The sequence below is a fragment of the Trichogramma pretiosum genome, unplaced genomic scaffold (assembly GCF_000599845.2).
Source record: "Trichogramma pretiosum strain Unisexual culture from Peru unplaced genomic scaffold, Tpre_2.0 scaffold94, whole genome shotgun sequence".
Classification (NCBI taxonomy): Eukaryota; Metazoa; Arthropoda; class Insecta; order Hymenoptera; family Trichogrammatidae; genus Trichogramma; species Trichogramma pretiosum.
Window position 1 is genome coordinate 20,719 of NW_019641682.1, and position 15,164 is coordinate 35,882.

At 36.7% G+C, this 15,164-nt stretch overlaps 3 protein-coding genes across 4 annotated transcripts; 2 read left to right on the plus strand and 1 right to left on the minus strand.

Annotated features, from left to right (window-relative positions):
- The first annotated feature begins 4,632 nt into the window (after window positions 1-4,632).
- On the plus strand, window positions 4,633-5,867 carry LOC106654341 (mitochondrial import receptor subunit TOM40 homolog 2-like). The gene has a single exon (XM_023461059.1). The coding sequence runs from the start codon at window positions 4,852-4,854 to the stop codon at window positions 5,842-5,844; it is 993 nt and encodes a 330-aa protein (XP_023316827.1). The 5' UTR covers window positions 4,633-4,851; the 3' UTR covers window positions 5,845-5,867.
- Window positions 5,868-5,957: 90 nt separating this feature from the next.
- LOC106654340 (endoplasmic reticulum lectin 1) lies at window positions 5,958-9,010 on the minus strand. Its single transcript, XM_014374154.2, has 7 exons — window positions 8,710-9,010; window positions 8,296-8,475; window positions 7,698-8,222; window positions 7,416-7,469; window positions 6,828-6,989; window positions 6,509-6,748; window positions 5,958-6,435 (listed from the first exon to the last, which is right to left on the minus strand). The coding sequence occupies exons 1-7, from the start codon at window positions 8,866-8,868 to the stop codon at window positions 6,193-6,195; spliced, it is 1,563 nt and encodes a 520-aa protein (XP_014229640.1). The 5' UTR covers window positions 8,869-9,010; the 3' UTR covers window positions 5,958-6,192.
- Window positions 9,011-9,372: 362 nt separating this feature from the next.
- On the plus strand, window positions 9,373-15,096 carry LOC106654339 (alpha-protein kinase 1-like). 2 transcript variants are annotated; one of them, XM_014374152.2, is made up of 7 exons: window positions 9,373-9,922; window positions 10,014-10,576; window positions 11,086-12,127; window positions 12,212-12,481; window positions 12,711-12,743; window positions 13,159-13,457; window positions 13,639-15,096. In XM_014374152.2, exons 2-7 carry the CDS (start codon window positions 10,508-10,510, stop codon window positions 14,884-14,886), a joined length of 2,961 nt encoding a protein of 986 aa, XP_014229638.1. In that variant the 5' UTR covers window positions 9,373-9,922; window positions 10,014-10,507; the 3' UTR covers window positions 14,887-15,096. The 2 variants fall into 2 exon arrangements, with proteins under 2 accessions (XP_014229638.1, XP_014229639.1); XM_014374153.2 differs by lacking the exon at window positions 12,711-12,743 and having other exon boundaries at window positions 9,378-9,922; window positions 13,639-15,095.
- The last annotated feature ends 68 nt before the right edge of the window (window positions 15,097-15,164 follow it).

A 15,164-nucleotide genomic window follows, 5' to 3' on the forward strand; every position in this document is an offset into this window, starting at 1 on the left:
CCCTGATCAAATGTCAACAACAGTCTGCTGACTGCTTCTTGATTTTCCAATGGCTAAAAATTACATTTTTTTTAAAGTGAAAAAAGTATATGTAGAGTGCAATTATATCTTTGCAACTCAACATAGTGTTTCATAATAAAGCTATGAAGAAGTTTCAATAGCTTGTTATAAAAATGTGACATTTTTAGCAGTTCTAATTCAAGAAATACAGAAGTACATATGTAAATTGACATATATACATCAGTGTATATGTATGTCACTGTACTTTATGTATGTGTATATGACTGTATCATATATATTATTGTATGTTGCATGTGATGAACAAGATTAGTGATAATTGATCAACTTGTAGTGATTTATTTCCAAGTATCTAGTGATAAATGTTTTATGAATGTTAGTGAATAGGTAGAAGACTGGGTTCAAGTTCTAATGTGAGATTGTGTATATTTGTGTGAAAAGTTGATTTGGACATAATCAACTTAGTTACCAGTTTCCACATAAAACCCATATTAGCGTATACTAATATTTTAGTACAACTTATAAAATGTAGTAATGAAATTGGCGCATTTGGCTTTGTGTGGCTGTCTGGGATAATTAAACATTGTCCTTGTGGGTCCAATATGTTGAAAATTCAAATTGAATTACTGTTCTTTATCGTCCAAAAAGTTTTAAGCAGCCTCAGTGACATGAGAGTATCATTATGACATATATTGATGTATTTTGGTTTTTTTCAACTCTTGGGCAGTTACGTTTAATCTCAAAATTGCTTGCATGCCGTAACTTTTAATGAGAACCGTTTGAGCAATTGAGCTGAAACTTTCAGGGGTTGTTCTACATGTGAATGGCTACAAACGCAAGCACTTTCAAAGGTATTGGACAAAATTTGCACTTTTTTCAGGCTACATCCCTAGCATAATTGTATTTTATTATATAGTATTAATGAATAAATGTGCATATGTGGCTGGCAAATTGTGTATAACTAATTAAAAAATCTGAAAGTGCTTGCGTTTGTAACCACACATCTAATGATCAAAATGAGACCCCAAGGACCATGATTGAATCATCGGTTCTAGCTGGATCCTACGGCACAGGGGTACCTGTCAGGACTGTGGGCTTGCTTCATCGAGGAGGGTTCTATGGTGACTGGGACCTCAATTTTCATATTCCACAGAGAAAAACTTTGAAAAAAGAGTGAAGAAAACAGAGTTTCCTCTGTGTATTCCAAAAAAAATTTTTTTCTTCATAATTAATAAATTTTTCATAAATGTAGGTTTAAGGTACCTTTCCCCCCTTAATTGAGTGGAGAAATATCACAGTCGTTTATAACAAAATGGCCACGAAATTGTGCACCTTGAAGCAAATAATCGAGCTCGCCAACAACTGTCATTCTCTCATTACAAGGTAAAATTTTCTATCGTCTGGGCTTATGCGATCGGCCCGATTCTTTTTTTTTATGTTCATATTTTTGATATGTGATTGAATAACGATAAGGAACATACAATGCGAGACGGTTTACTTTAAATTATCAGGTGCTGTGAACCTGTTTTTCGTTTTGACAGAACTATAGCAATTCTTTGTAGCTCACTTAAACAAACAATAATAACTTATCAGTTTTATTTTGCGCCGACAGTTATTTAGCTTTCCAGCTACCGGAACGACTGCCAAATTGGATTCATGTTTTTGGAGTAGGAGCTGCGAGAAATGCAGCTGAACTTGAATACTTTAAAAAGCCGAAAATTAAAGCAAGATAAGCAGAGATTGTGGCCAGAATGTCTGAAATAGAGAAAGAATTGAAAGAAAGAGAAAAAAATATTGAAGAACAGAAGAAAAAAATAGTAAGACAGAGTAAAAAAAAAAAGAAAAATTGATGTCGTCGAAGAAGACGAAGAGGCAGAAGAAGAAAGGGAGGAAGAAGGAGAGAAAGATGATGTAGATCATAGTGACAGAGAGGTTGAAAATGAGGAAAGCATGAACATGCACGAGGCAATTGAGGACTTGAAAGGTGAGTTGGCTGAGCTACAGCATGAACACGCTGCTAGAGATCACAATTTCTATGGACCGAGAAGGGTCGGTTGCATCGTCTAAACTTATCGCTGATGGTGTGCTCGAGAGGTACAACGATTTTTGTACCCAAATACTTGCTGAAAAAGTGTCCCGGGGATGTTTTCTTCGGCACGCACTCAAAGAGCCATATGCCCGCGAGAACAACGTCGAGAAGATGACGAACGATCAATTGTGCAAATTCGTTTTTAACCAGAATTACTGATTCTGAGTAAATCAAAAGCAAATTAAAGCGTCTGAAGTGATATAAAATCATGTATTAAAATTCATAGCCGTTCCACTCTCTTTAAGAAGTCCTAAAAAAACGTCAAATTTGGGTCTCTTGAATTAAGTGATAGATGGTCCCAAAAATTCCGGAACATCTCAAACAGATTCTTTAAAAAATTAAAAAATTTTTTAGGGCCAAGGCGAGCACGCAGCGAAAGTGTGGATCAGTCAAGGAGCTAGTACTAGTATAAAAATTTCATGTTACCCACTTGCGAGTTTGATACATTTGTGCATACGCTGTTGACGATTTATGAAATTAAAACTTTTTCTCGAAAGTATCTAGGAAGCTTTTTGAAAGTTTCACTAAAACATTCAAGAATTTTTCCTGGAAACTTTCTCAAAAGCCTCCTGAAAGTGCCCTGTAAGTTTTCAGAAAACTTCCCACATTGCTTTTGTTAAGGTGGCTCGTCAGCAATCATAACAATAGTATAGCGAGGCGTCTGTCTGTCTCTTTCTTGCATTAGGCAGGCAACCGCTCGCACCATTCGAAATCAATGATTTTACGTACATTTTGTTTAATTACTCATTAGTTAGTACGGTAATTTTTAACATACCAATCGAAAGGTAGTGACTTAAAGAATAACATATTCGTTTTTGGTTAAGATCTGTTGTTTAATAAAAAAGTTAAAGCGTAAAATGTACGAAATTATGATGGCCTCCCATAAGAGACCATGTTAAATTTGCTATTTTTAATAGCTTCGTTCTCAAAAATTAGTACGGTAACCCATGCTGAAATTTCTACAGCTTATCATGCACATTACAAAGAATATTTCTGCAAAGTTTCATAAAAATCTGTTGTCGACCCGTTTTACTGATGAGCCACCTTAATACTTTTAGTATATTGACTTCAGGAAAGCTCCTGTGGAATTAAGGTTCAGGCAAGCTTCCTAAAAGTTTCAATGAAACTTTCAACAAATCTTTTACTAAACTTTCCACGTAACTTCTCAGGAAACTTTGAAGATAAACGGATGTTAAAGGTGTTAAAAGGTTGCTTCTTTTTTATGAGTATTTTCCCGTATAAATCGTGGGATGTTCGTCAAACAAATCAATCAATAAGCAGCCCCAAGACGTTTAAGTACTTATTTTGGTACATGAAATAAAGTTGAAACGCCCAAATAAAAAAATTGATGCAATTTAAATTTATGAATTTCATTTTTTTTCAGAATTTTTCATCTGAATAAGATGAAAAGTCGGAATCATTGAATAACAGAAATGAAAAAATAATGTAAATATGTTGATTACCATCACGAGTATTGGCTCGTAGCTGCATCGTCATCTTCGGTTTTTAGCTGCTCGATAATCGTGTCGCGAAGAATCGGCAGCAATTGGCCTGTTTGCTTCATGTTATACGGAAGACTCAGGCACGCTCATGGCTGGCCAAAATTTTCTCATTATTAACTGGCACAGATGCAGAGAGCACAAGCCTCAGTTACAAACTTTATTTGGGCCAGGTATCTCACATGATTTCGTTTTTCGGTCTTTTTGGGTCGTAATATCGAACCAAGTCGTGTAGAGTGCAGTATCGGTTTTACCTTTATTTTTTTATGATACCAACGTTGTTTCAAATTTATTTAGTTTTGGAACAATTTATACGCTAACGATCGAGATGATGAAAGCTATAAGCGTAGCGATAAATGAAGCGTAGCGGACTCAACGGTGTAATTTGCATCAAATTTGTTAAAAATTTTAATTATCAGTTCACGAACTATACGGAGGAAGCAGATGCTGCATTGAGTTTAGCCAGTACAGTGGTGCGATACAACAGTGGCTTTCCTTCGTCCATCATTGTCAACGTCGGGCTCGTCTTTGTACTTGGTTCGGATTAAAAACTCAAAAAATGTATTATACCTTTGTAAATATTTCCATGTATGTCATTTGTAAAATCCACCGAGAAAAAGCTCAATATCTTCCTTTACGAAAAATGTCACGAAGATCGGAGAGTCGATCCTCCCGCGATCGCTGATTCAAGGATCGATTTCACGCTTAAATTCAAGTCGACTCTCTTCGAATCCCCAAATCGACGTTTTCTCGTAGGTTCTTCAGTTTTCTATAATTTTGTGGATATTTTTCACGAGCACAAAATCGCCTACAACTATCGAATATTTAATTTTTTTTTTCGCTACGAAACCACTTGCTGCGCGAACTTTCTTATTTGCGTTTACGCTGCGGCGTCGTAACGTCTACCGAATGTAAATTAATTCGGGCGATTTACTGCATTAACATTCTTATGGAAAATAATTTTAGAAATGTGTCAAATTATCGAAAAAGATCAAGGGTGGTCAAAAAGCTTTAGCAATATAAAATTAAATTTCGCATTTAATATATAGACGATGATTCGGATACAATCATTTGCGACAAAGTTCAATCAACTGTCAAGTCGCACATATTTTGACAGGTTTTTTTACTATAACCACAATTCAACAATTGTATTGTGTCACGAATAAAACTGTTGCGTATGAATTTACCTTTACCGAAAAAGAAAAAACAAACAAATTGCCAAAGTAACAGTACCACCGGAAAGATATGGGGTCTTTGCTCTCAAAAACCCAAAGATCCGGCCCGATCGAGTACAGAAATTATCCTCCAGGCTGCGTGGTGTGTCCCGAGGGCGTCACGCCCGGTAATCCCGGCCTGTTCGAGGCCGTTCACAGCAAGCTCGACGAGCTCAAGCCGAACACCTTCGACGGGATCCGGCTCAGGATCAACAAGTCTCTGAGCAATCACTTCTCGGTCAATCACACGATCAGCATGCGGCCCGAGCCGTGCTCCCTGAAGAGCTTCATCGAGGACGAGGAGGACGGCTACAAGTTCGCCGCGTCTTACCTGGGCACGAAGCGAGTGAATCGCGAGCGCTACCCGATGCTCTACGGCGACATAACTCCGCGCGGCACGCTCAGGGCGAACTTCGTGCACACGCTGGGCTGCCGATTTCGGGTCAAGCTGTCCACGCAGGTGACGAGAAACAACAAGTACAGAGATCTCAAGGCCACCGCGGAGTATCGCGCCAACGACGCCACTCTGTCGGCCACCCTGGTGGATCCGTGCCTGCTGAGGCGCGAGGGCGTGCTGTTGCTGCAGTACCTGCAGGCCGTCACGTCGAGGATCGCCCTCGGCGCCGAAATCGCCTACAACAGGAACTCGAACGTCGCCGGGGCGCAGCAGACCAACATAGCCGGCGCGCTCAGGTACAGCACGGGCTTCTTGACGATCTCGGCGACGCTGGGTGAGGCCGGGGCGCGGCTCTGCTTCCATCAGATCGCCGGTCCGCAGCTGCTGCTCGGCTCCGAGCTCAAGGTCAATTTCGTGAAGCCCGAGGCCAAGGGCACGGTGTTCTACAAGGTCGTGCTGCCGCGCGCCGACCTCGTGTTCCGGGCGTTCGTCGACAGCGACTGGAAGATCGGCGCCGTCTTCGAGAAACAGCTCCAACCCATCGCCGAGTCAACTCTGCTGCTGTGCGCCGTCTTGGATCACGGCAAAAAAGACATGAGCATCGGCATCGGACTGAATATCGGTTAAAAGAATGTCAACCCAGAGAGTGTTATCGAGGTTCAATTTACAAATGTGTAATTCAAATACTGTATGTAAAATTATATAAATGTTGAGAGTTGAAATAATATTTCGCTATCGAATTGGATTATAAATCATTACGCTATTTTTTTCTATTTACTTTCCTTTGGTCACTAAAACCTTTCATAATAATTTTAAAATAAATTTTTCTATACAATATATTATAGACAAGATTAGGAATCTTTGTAAAGTTTCGTGAAAGAATTATATTACACTTGCACACTGCTATCACAAATTGAATCATAATTTCTTTAACAGTTCAGTTCATGTTTCTCTCGTAAGTTCATTATCGTCAATTCACTCGTCTTCATTGGCTATTCGCTCGTCGCTGTCCGCGTGTGCATTTGTTGCTTTGAAATCCTGAAAGCTCATCAAAATTTTATCACTGATAAGCCCGTACGAATCATCGGCATGAGTCAAGATATCGCAGATCAGCGGCGATTCAACGCCCAATACGTATTCACATGTATTTGGTTCTAATAAGTATAATGAGACACTAGATTGGCTTCCCGCAGGATTGGTTACACACTTGAATTTTACCTGAAAAAATGTAATCAAAATTTTTGAGTATTGATTCATCATTGGTATTAATTTGAAGATTTAAATAATCTACCTCGGTTTGACGAGGTTTTCCAGTTTTATCACATGTAGTACCAGAGCCATAGAAATGGGATAATTCTTTTCTCTGCGCAAGTGGTTTTGGTTTTTTATTTGGATTGGCGTTAATCCATTCTATATGCTTTTCTTTATCAAATAGGCCAAGATTAACAACAACTTTAGACCCAGTTGATTCAATGTGGTACTGTCTGACAGAACGACCATAACAAAATTCATACTTCCACCATCCATTCCCCTGGACAAAAAAAGTTTTCTCAGTAAATTTAATGAAGTACAATGATGTCTTTAATACTTGAAAAAAATTAGTAGCATACCCCATTCAGACAATTTTTTCCACTAAGAAAGTTTTCAATTGTACCACTTTTGGCAATGATATTTCCTTGCTCCAAAAGAGGATTTAGAGAAGTATCAAGGTTGTAATGTTTTGAAGCTGTATCTAATGGATGAATCTCTACACGCACTTGTGGTTGACCATCCTGTAAATTAATAAAAATTTTCAATAAAAAAATATTGAAATACATAATTTATGAATTTATGAATTTATGAATTTATGAATTTATGAAATACATAATTCATGAATCATGAACGTTTTTCAAAGCATTAATTTTGTATTTTTATTGTATGTAAATAAATGAAGCTTTAGAGTACAGAAAAATGTATGAACATAAAATAAATATGTTATGAAAAAAAGATTCCAAAAACACCTATAGCATGGAAATATTATTAAATTTGTTAGGGTAAAAAGTTTTATAGATAAGAATTTATGATTAACACAGTTTATATTAATTTATCATGAGATGACACTATAGCTATACAACAATTAGCATATATAATGATGAAATGAACAATTGTTAGTAAAGTACTTTCCCCAAAATTATGAAAATTAAATAAATCATTCTAACCTGACCATCCTTATCTACATGTATAATGGCATAGACTTTTTGGGGCTTCTCATCCTAAAGATAATTCAAATTAGCATAAGGAAGTTTATATAAGAAAATAATATGTTTTAAGTTTAATTTAACATCCGTGTAAATTAAAATTTACTTCAATTTTTAGTTCATAATTAGTATGTAAAGCTCTTTCAAGTACAACATGAGTAAATTCATTGCTTGGGCAAGAGAAAAAAAAAATTAAAGAGTGAGTATAACGCATGTAGTAAAGAAAGGTTAATAAATTTTTACCGTATATTTTTTGTTTCTCAATTTTGAACTTTCAGCTTCCAATGCCATTAATGATCTGGGTTTCTTAGGGGCATTGTCCTTAGGTCTGCAATTGATTGTATTTTCTCCACTATCGTGCGCTCTATAATCTGGATGACCACACAGTAGTGGTGTGAGAACGATGGTTTCGTATTCACAAGTAGCTGTTTCCTTAATGGAATAAATTTCTTGTTTTCCATGTTGATAACAGACATATAAAACTTTGATGGATCTTGGCTTATCATTCAAATCGCACATAGTGCCATCTGTCATTTCTATTTCTACGTATGGCATATTGATACCATCAATTTTTTTAACAGGAATTTCAGCCTTTCTATTTGGATTCTTAGCAAGCTCATCATATTTAGCGGATAACTTCTTAATTTGCGCCTGGTCAATTTTTCCAAGATCGTACTTTTGGATTTTAATTTTTTTTCCATCTCGCTCTTCATGATATTGCTTTACATAATTTCCATGGCAAAGTTCATAGGTCCAATAAGATTCCAGCTGCAATTTAATTACCAAAAATTATGTCATCTCAAAGTTAACGTGTAGAATCTCAAAAAGCTGATGCACTTACACTATAAGAGCATGTGTTTTGATTAAACAATAATAAGGATAGATATTCAATTGGATTAGGTCCCACATATTCTTTATCTTCTGAAACATCTCCTTCCCCTTTGACTTGTGGAATATAACATTGATACTGCTCATTATTAACTGTCGTTATTGTGTAAGGTTCCGCATTGGTCTGAGAATCCTGCAAGAATCAGAGCAATATTTTCAACGAGGCAGAGAACATATAAGATGTTGGTAAGTACGCAAGAATCATTGAAATTTGCAAAAAATGTTACGAAATCGTATCTATTGATTTGAATTCTGACACAGCGATGGAAAGGATTCAAAATAAGCCTTCGGTACAGGTTTAACCTTCACGGCATACATCAATTTCGAATCAAAACAACGCAGTTCAATTTGCCATCAGTATGGTTACCGTTAAATCGGGCGCAGTTTTTCCCGGCCAGTCGAGCTTAAAGAGAATCGTGTCGTCGAAGGCCTTGGCGTCGAACGCGAGAGCGGTCGGCGATAAACGGCCGACGACCAGCAGCAGCAGAAGCGTCGTCGCCGCGGAGATGTAAAAGCAACGATTCATGATTGCTCGGCACACTGTTGTTGTGGGCTTATGAACTGTTCATTCACAACTGCCGTGTTCGCGCACCAGCAGCTCGTTCAAAAATCAAAACAACGCATTGGCAGCGGCGACATTCGCGGTGGTGACATTTGTCGTCGTCGTCGTCGTTGTCGGGCTGAGCAGAAAAGATAGCATGAGCAAGTCGAAGATGTCCTTTTCTACTTCGTATACGTTGCGTTGAGCCCGAAGAAGTGGGGAGCGCTCTGGAATCGGTCTTTGTATTGACAATTGACATACACGAGTAGAGTACGCCTGTGTATTGTATATGTGTCAGGCATCAGCGGCGGTCAGGACGCCGGTGTTCCGTGACGGTCCCTCGATTCTAATTTCCACGTGCTTAGATTCTAGTGGATTGATCGGTGTTTGCGAAACGATGCGTCAGGTTTAACGTATTATAATACGTAGAACGTATGCATATATTTCGAGTCACGATAAGAATCATCGTTCCCGACGTGCTTAATTTTCCGCATTATAAATGAAATGTCTTGAAAATTTTTTCTATTGCATATTTGTACAGAATTGTTTATGCAATTATTTATCCGACTTACGTAAATCGACCTTTCAACTCTTGATCTTTCAACGAGAATTTGCGCGAGGAGTGCTTAAAAAATCGTGCATTGTTTTTAGAATTTTCATCGATTCTACGTCGCGGTTTTATATACCGATTCGAGACACGCGGGGATATTTGTTATTCAAGAACTTATAATATCGGCTACGTTTAGCACGAGGTGGGGGGGAACGACCCGGTGTCTTGACTCGTGGCTCGCGTTGGACCGATGGCACTTGTTTTCTTAAAATAGTCATCGATCGGCAGAATTTCTGCATCGCGTCCTCCTTTTAATATCGTCGTTCGGAGTTACTCGAGGAACACGTGTTTGGCAAAATATATGGTTTTCCGGACACTCGTGCGGGGGAAAAACTTTCCGAAAGTATATAGCATCGTTCGAATAAATATGTTTTTTGTGGGATTCATCATACACGTTCGTTTGATTATAGCTGACTTTTTAAGATTCAGGTAATGGAAACTCCAATTTAAAAAAATTATATTTTTTTGTATAAAATAATTATGCAACATCAGAAAATATATGTGTCATCAACGTATGTAGGTTCCACTTGGCGCTATGCGTCGAACCTCGACAATTTTGGAAATTCATACTTTAGGTGGCTATATCAAAAGATTTTGATTGTTGTTGGAGCAGTGACTGCCTGTCGTCTGTTCTTTAACTTCGTGAACCAATAGCGCCAGCCACCACAACTCCACAATAAAGAATAGTCAACGTAGAGAGAATAGGAGCATTCTGTAGTGATCTCGTGCGCAGTCTCGCCTCGTGTGCGAGCCGCAAGACTTCACTTCAGAAAAGCATCTTCATTGCAAGAGTTGCAGGCATCAGTTCTGTAATAGAGCCAGAGATAATCTTGTACTTTATATAGTATACACCTACGTACAATACCGAGGTGCATCAATTTAACGTGTGTATAACGACTGCTTATATACGAAATCTCGTATAGTATTCGTGCCGCAGTTTAGCAGTGGATAATAATCGTCGTCTCTGACGTTAACAAAACAGTGATCGCACATCGAGAAGAAGAATCGTCAACGATGTCGGAAAAACATCACCGCGACGAGGACGACGTCTCGGACGAGGAGTTGAGTGTCACGAAAACACAGGTAGGACGCTTCATGTTTCTTTCTCAACTTTGTAAGCAACTTTTCAAAGCTACGAGAACCCTTCGAAATCTGATTCTAACCTCGAACGTGCGAGTGTGTGTACGATGGTAATCATTCGATAAACATTCATTCATGCAGCATTAAGAGATTTTAACTTGATTAATATGTGAATTCCATGACTTTGTTTGCATTAATGGTTTATCAGAGGCCACATTTATTTTCTTATGACTGAAAAATACATCTATGCTCGTAGCTCAGTGTCAACTCAAGTTCTGATTTTTATTCAATTTATTCAGTTTCTTGTGTAATAAACTGCTACTCTTTGATAGTATTTTCAATTGTGAGAGATTTATTTTTATTACGGTCTAAAGTTTATATTCAAATTTATATTTTGTTTGTACAATAAGCTTTTTCGCAGTGTTGTTGCTAAACATCGTTTAAAATAAGTAAAATATCATTCTAAGCTTAGCCATTTTTGAAAAAAATTAATGCTCAATTTTTTCGTATAGGGAAAAGATGGTCATGAGTCTGACTTCAACACAGCCGACAGTAATTCAGACACTGATTCACAGGATAAAAACCAAAGGGAAAGTGGCGATGGCCAGGAAGAAGATAAATCTCAAAAAAAATTAGACGATGATGAAGATAGACGTAATCCACAATATATTCCAAAAAGAGGTACTTTTTATGAACACGATATAAGAACTGGTGAAGAATCAGGCGAGCAAGAGGATAAAGAAGCTCCTGTCGAAAGAGAAACTAAAGAGAAAAAAGTATGGAAAGAAAAAGAAGATCGTTGGAATCATGATCGATATAATGATGAAGAGCAAGCCCCAAAATCTCACGCTGAACTCATAGCTATTTATGGATATGATATTAGGAATGAAGAGGGACCTCCCCGAGCCAGAAGGAGACGCCGTTATGGTCGTGGACCTAATAAATATACCAGAAACTGGGAGGATGAAGATGCTTATGGAAAAGTTGCAGGAACTGTGCCTGTCCAAAAAATGACCCCTCGTAGATCAAAGTCTGGTGAAGAGTTTCCATCTTTGACACCGAAAGACAATGATTCAGTAGAAAATAAGACAGAGCAGCCTGTTATTACTCAAGCTTGGTATAGTAATAAGAACAAAGTTCAGCAACATAAACCAGCACCACAAAATTTCCCACCGCTACCTGCCAATGAAAATCAAAAATCAAAAACAAGGCAGTTTACAAATAGTGAAAACAAAGCTCTCAATGAACGAAATCATGTTGGGAAAAAAGATAAAATGCCTGTTTATGTTAAAGATTCTAAAGTCAAATTGCCTGAAGAAACTGATGCATCAGTGAATGCTGTGGTTAGAGATAAAAAAAGATTCCCTGAATCAACTGAATTGAATAACTCACCGTTGAACAGAAGCCGTGGTAGAGGATTCAAATCCAATTCCAATATGGGTAGAGTAGAAACAAAGTATAAAAGGCCTGGACCACCAGCTAGTAGTGATATGAAACCTAATACTACTTCTGATGATGGGCCATCATTTCATCAAAATAATACTAGGCAAACAAGTAAGGCTGCATTTTTTTACTTATTAAAATTTTTGGATTTTACTTTTAATTTAAACTTAAATTTATATACAATTTTATTTGCAGAACTTTACTATTCACAACCATCTAGTCAACAAATACCATCTACAGTTGCGCAACACCCTCAACCTCATCAACAGCCACCACCTCCTCAGGCCCCTCCTCAGCAACAAATTTCTCAGTCACAACCAGCACCACAGCAACAAGATGTTTCTACAAACAGGCCAAAACGTTATTCAAGTTTGCGTCAAAGGCCAATTTCTGAGGGTCCTCCTGCTCCAGCAAGCTACCAACCACCTCCTCCACCACCTCACACTTATTATCAACCTCCTCAAGGTATAGTAATAATTTTTTTTTACACAATTAGCTTTGAAACTAATACCAAATTCTTTATTAAAATTGCAACTAATTAATTGACTGTTATACATAAACGGTTTTACTCCATTTAACGCAATTCGAATATTTAATTAACATTTAGAGCATTAACATTCTGATTTTTTCTAAGCACTTGCAAAAATGAAAAAAGAAAACTAACAAATATTTTACATCCACATGTATTTATTAGCTGGAAGTTCAAGAACAGTAATAGATACACCAGGTATGATACAGACAAGTTTGAATTTAATGAGTATTTTGGAATGTGTTTTAACCGCATGTCTTTTGAAAATGAATTTCTTTCTTTAATGTCTAACAGAGTAACTAATATAACACTATTCATGTCATTCATTTTCTTTTTCTTACATTTAATTGGTGTAACTATAGTAATTGTGTGTGCATGTGCAATAATCAAAATTATTATAATTTTTCATTACAAATTTTTTCAGATTTTAAAAAATATAAAAAATTTTTTTTATTCTGTACTTGATAAAATTTTAATGTTCTCTTAATACAAATTGTTTTAGTAGCTTGATGAAAATGTAAACTTTGAAGGAATGTTTCTTTATTGCTATAAAATAAGTATCTTATATGGAGAATATTGAGTTGTATTATAACAAATTTATATCTATTTTCAGTTCCTGCATATGCTCCAAATCCATATGAACAACCAGCACCTGTTCAACAAGTGCCACAAGTTCCTCAAGTGAGTCAAGTACCTCCAACAACTGTTGCTATGGGTGGTCAAGCTGTGATTCCTATACCTGGTGCTCAACCACCAGCTTACGGATCCCATGCGCCACCACCATTCTTGGTGCCCCAGCCTCAATACATTGCGCCGCAAACAGCTCCTCCAAATATCATTAATTATGTAGCTGGTCCAAGTGGTCCAATATTTCAACCTAACTACCAAGGCTTCAATCCTGCGCCAGTTCAGGTATGTTATTACTATCAATATTGTTATTAAAATTTTATGAAAATATATAGCTCTAAAAATTATTTATAATAGTCAATATTTATAAAAATTCATTGTCTATATTCAATTTTTCTTTTAAATGAGTTTGACCTTTTGGTCTTGTTATTAAATTCAAATTAATTTTTAATTTAATTTTTAACAGGCTGGACCACCTCCTCAAGAAGTGGGTCTTTACCAACCCCAAGGTTGCACTTACTATAGCCCGGCTCAACAACAGCAGCAACAACAACAACCAGTTCCATTAAGGAGGCCAAAAGCTGCTATTCCAATCTTACCGCCACCAGAAAATCAACAACCTCTCAATGTTCGTTCTCACGCTCGAATTCCGGAGCAACAGCTTCAAGATCATTTGGTTCAACAACAATTTCAACAACAGCAACAACAGCAACAGCATCAACATCAACAACAAAAACATGATCATTTAGTTCAACAACAGTTGCAGCAACAACAACAGCAACAAGAACAATTAGTCCAGCAGCAACTTCAACAACATCAGCAGCATCTTATTCAACAGCAGCAAGCAGAACAACTAGCGCAATATCAAGAAAAAGAGCGATTTGCTCAAGAACATATAGCTCAACAATTACAAGAAAAAGAGCGTTTGGTTCAAGAACAACTAGCTCAACAACAACAAGCTTTAGAAAATGAAAGAAAACAACAAGAATTGCTAGCCAAACAGAAAGAATTGGAACGACAGATGCTGGATAAAGAACGATTAATTCAACAACAGGAAAAACAAGATGCAAATAAATCAAACTGTTCAGAAAAAAATGAAGTAATCAAAGAGACCGAACCAGAAAATTTAATGGAAGAAAAGAAGATTGATAATTCTGTGGATGAAAAAAAAGAGTTGGTAACGGTGAAGGCTGAAGAAACATCTGAACAGATTCCCGTCAAAGGAGATGAACAATCTGTGCCTGAAAATCAAAATACAAATGGCCTTCTAACCCCTACTGATAAATCAGATGAATGTATTTTGATCAAAGAAAACGATAAGTCAGAAATCATTGAAAAAAAATTAGCAAATTTAAATCTACCAGATGATTCAGTAGAGGAATTAGATACTATTGTAATTGAAAATACAACATATAATAACAAGCAAAATATTGATCACACAGAATCATTAGTCCAGAAAAACGAAAATGAATCTGAAGAAAAAAAAGAAGACCCATCTTCTAAAATGATACAAGAAATCCCTACAGAAACTGAAATTGTAGTAAATTCAGATAATAAAGAAACTACAAATGATGTTCGATTAACAGCAACAGCGATAGTTAATGCTGTTAAAATTGAAGAAGTTTTAAATAAGACAGAGGACATAGTGAACAGTCAAAGTGAAATAGACTCGAATTTGAAGGAGTGTAGTGTAATTGAAGAAGCAGCTGCTTAAGAATAGTACTTAACAGCTACGAAATTTTGCATCTTTAAATTATACACCTAGAAATCGTATGTTATTTAACTTTTGATTATGAGTTTAAAACTTAAAGATTTTTATTAGGATGCATTAACAAATGTCAGACAATACTTCTATATTTTTTTATCGTTCACTTTTGAGATAAAATTTTTTTTTTATTGAATTGATTAATTTTTTTTTGGAAAAGTATTAAATATACTTCTAAAAATGTAAATAAAATTTAAAAAAGAAAGTCATTTTTAGGTAAAAAGGCT

Coding starts and splice junctions, on each gene's coding strand:
- LOC106654341 (XM_023461059.1), top strand. CDS start 4,852: ATGGGGTCTTTGCTCTCAAAAACCCAAAGATCCGGCCCGATCGAGTAC.
- LOC106654339 (XM_014374152.2), top strand. CDS start 10,508: ATGTCGGAAAAACATCACCGCGACGAGGACGACGTCTCGGACGAGGAG. Junction 12,128..12,211: donor AAATAATACTAGGCAAACAA/GTAAGGCTGCAT, acceptor TTTTATTTGCAG/AACTTTACTATTCACAACCA. Junction 12,744..13,158: donor AACAGTAATAGATACACCAG/GTATGATACAGA, acceptor ATCTATTTTCAG/TTCCTGCATATGCTCCAAAT.
- LOC106654340 (XM_014374154.2), bottom strand. CDS start 8,868: ATGAATCGTTGCTTTTACATCTCCGCGGCGACGACGCTTCTGCTGCTG. Junction 8,223..8,295: donor AAAACACATGCTCTTATAGT/GTAAGTGCATCA, acceptor ATTAAATTGCAG/CTGGAATCTTATTGGACCTA. Junction 6,436..6,508: donor GAAAACCTCGTCAAACCGAG/GTAGATTATTTA, acceptor ACATTTTTTCAG/GTAAAATTCAAGTGTGTAAC.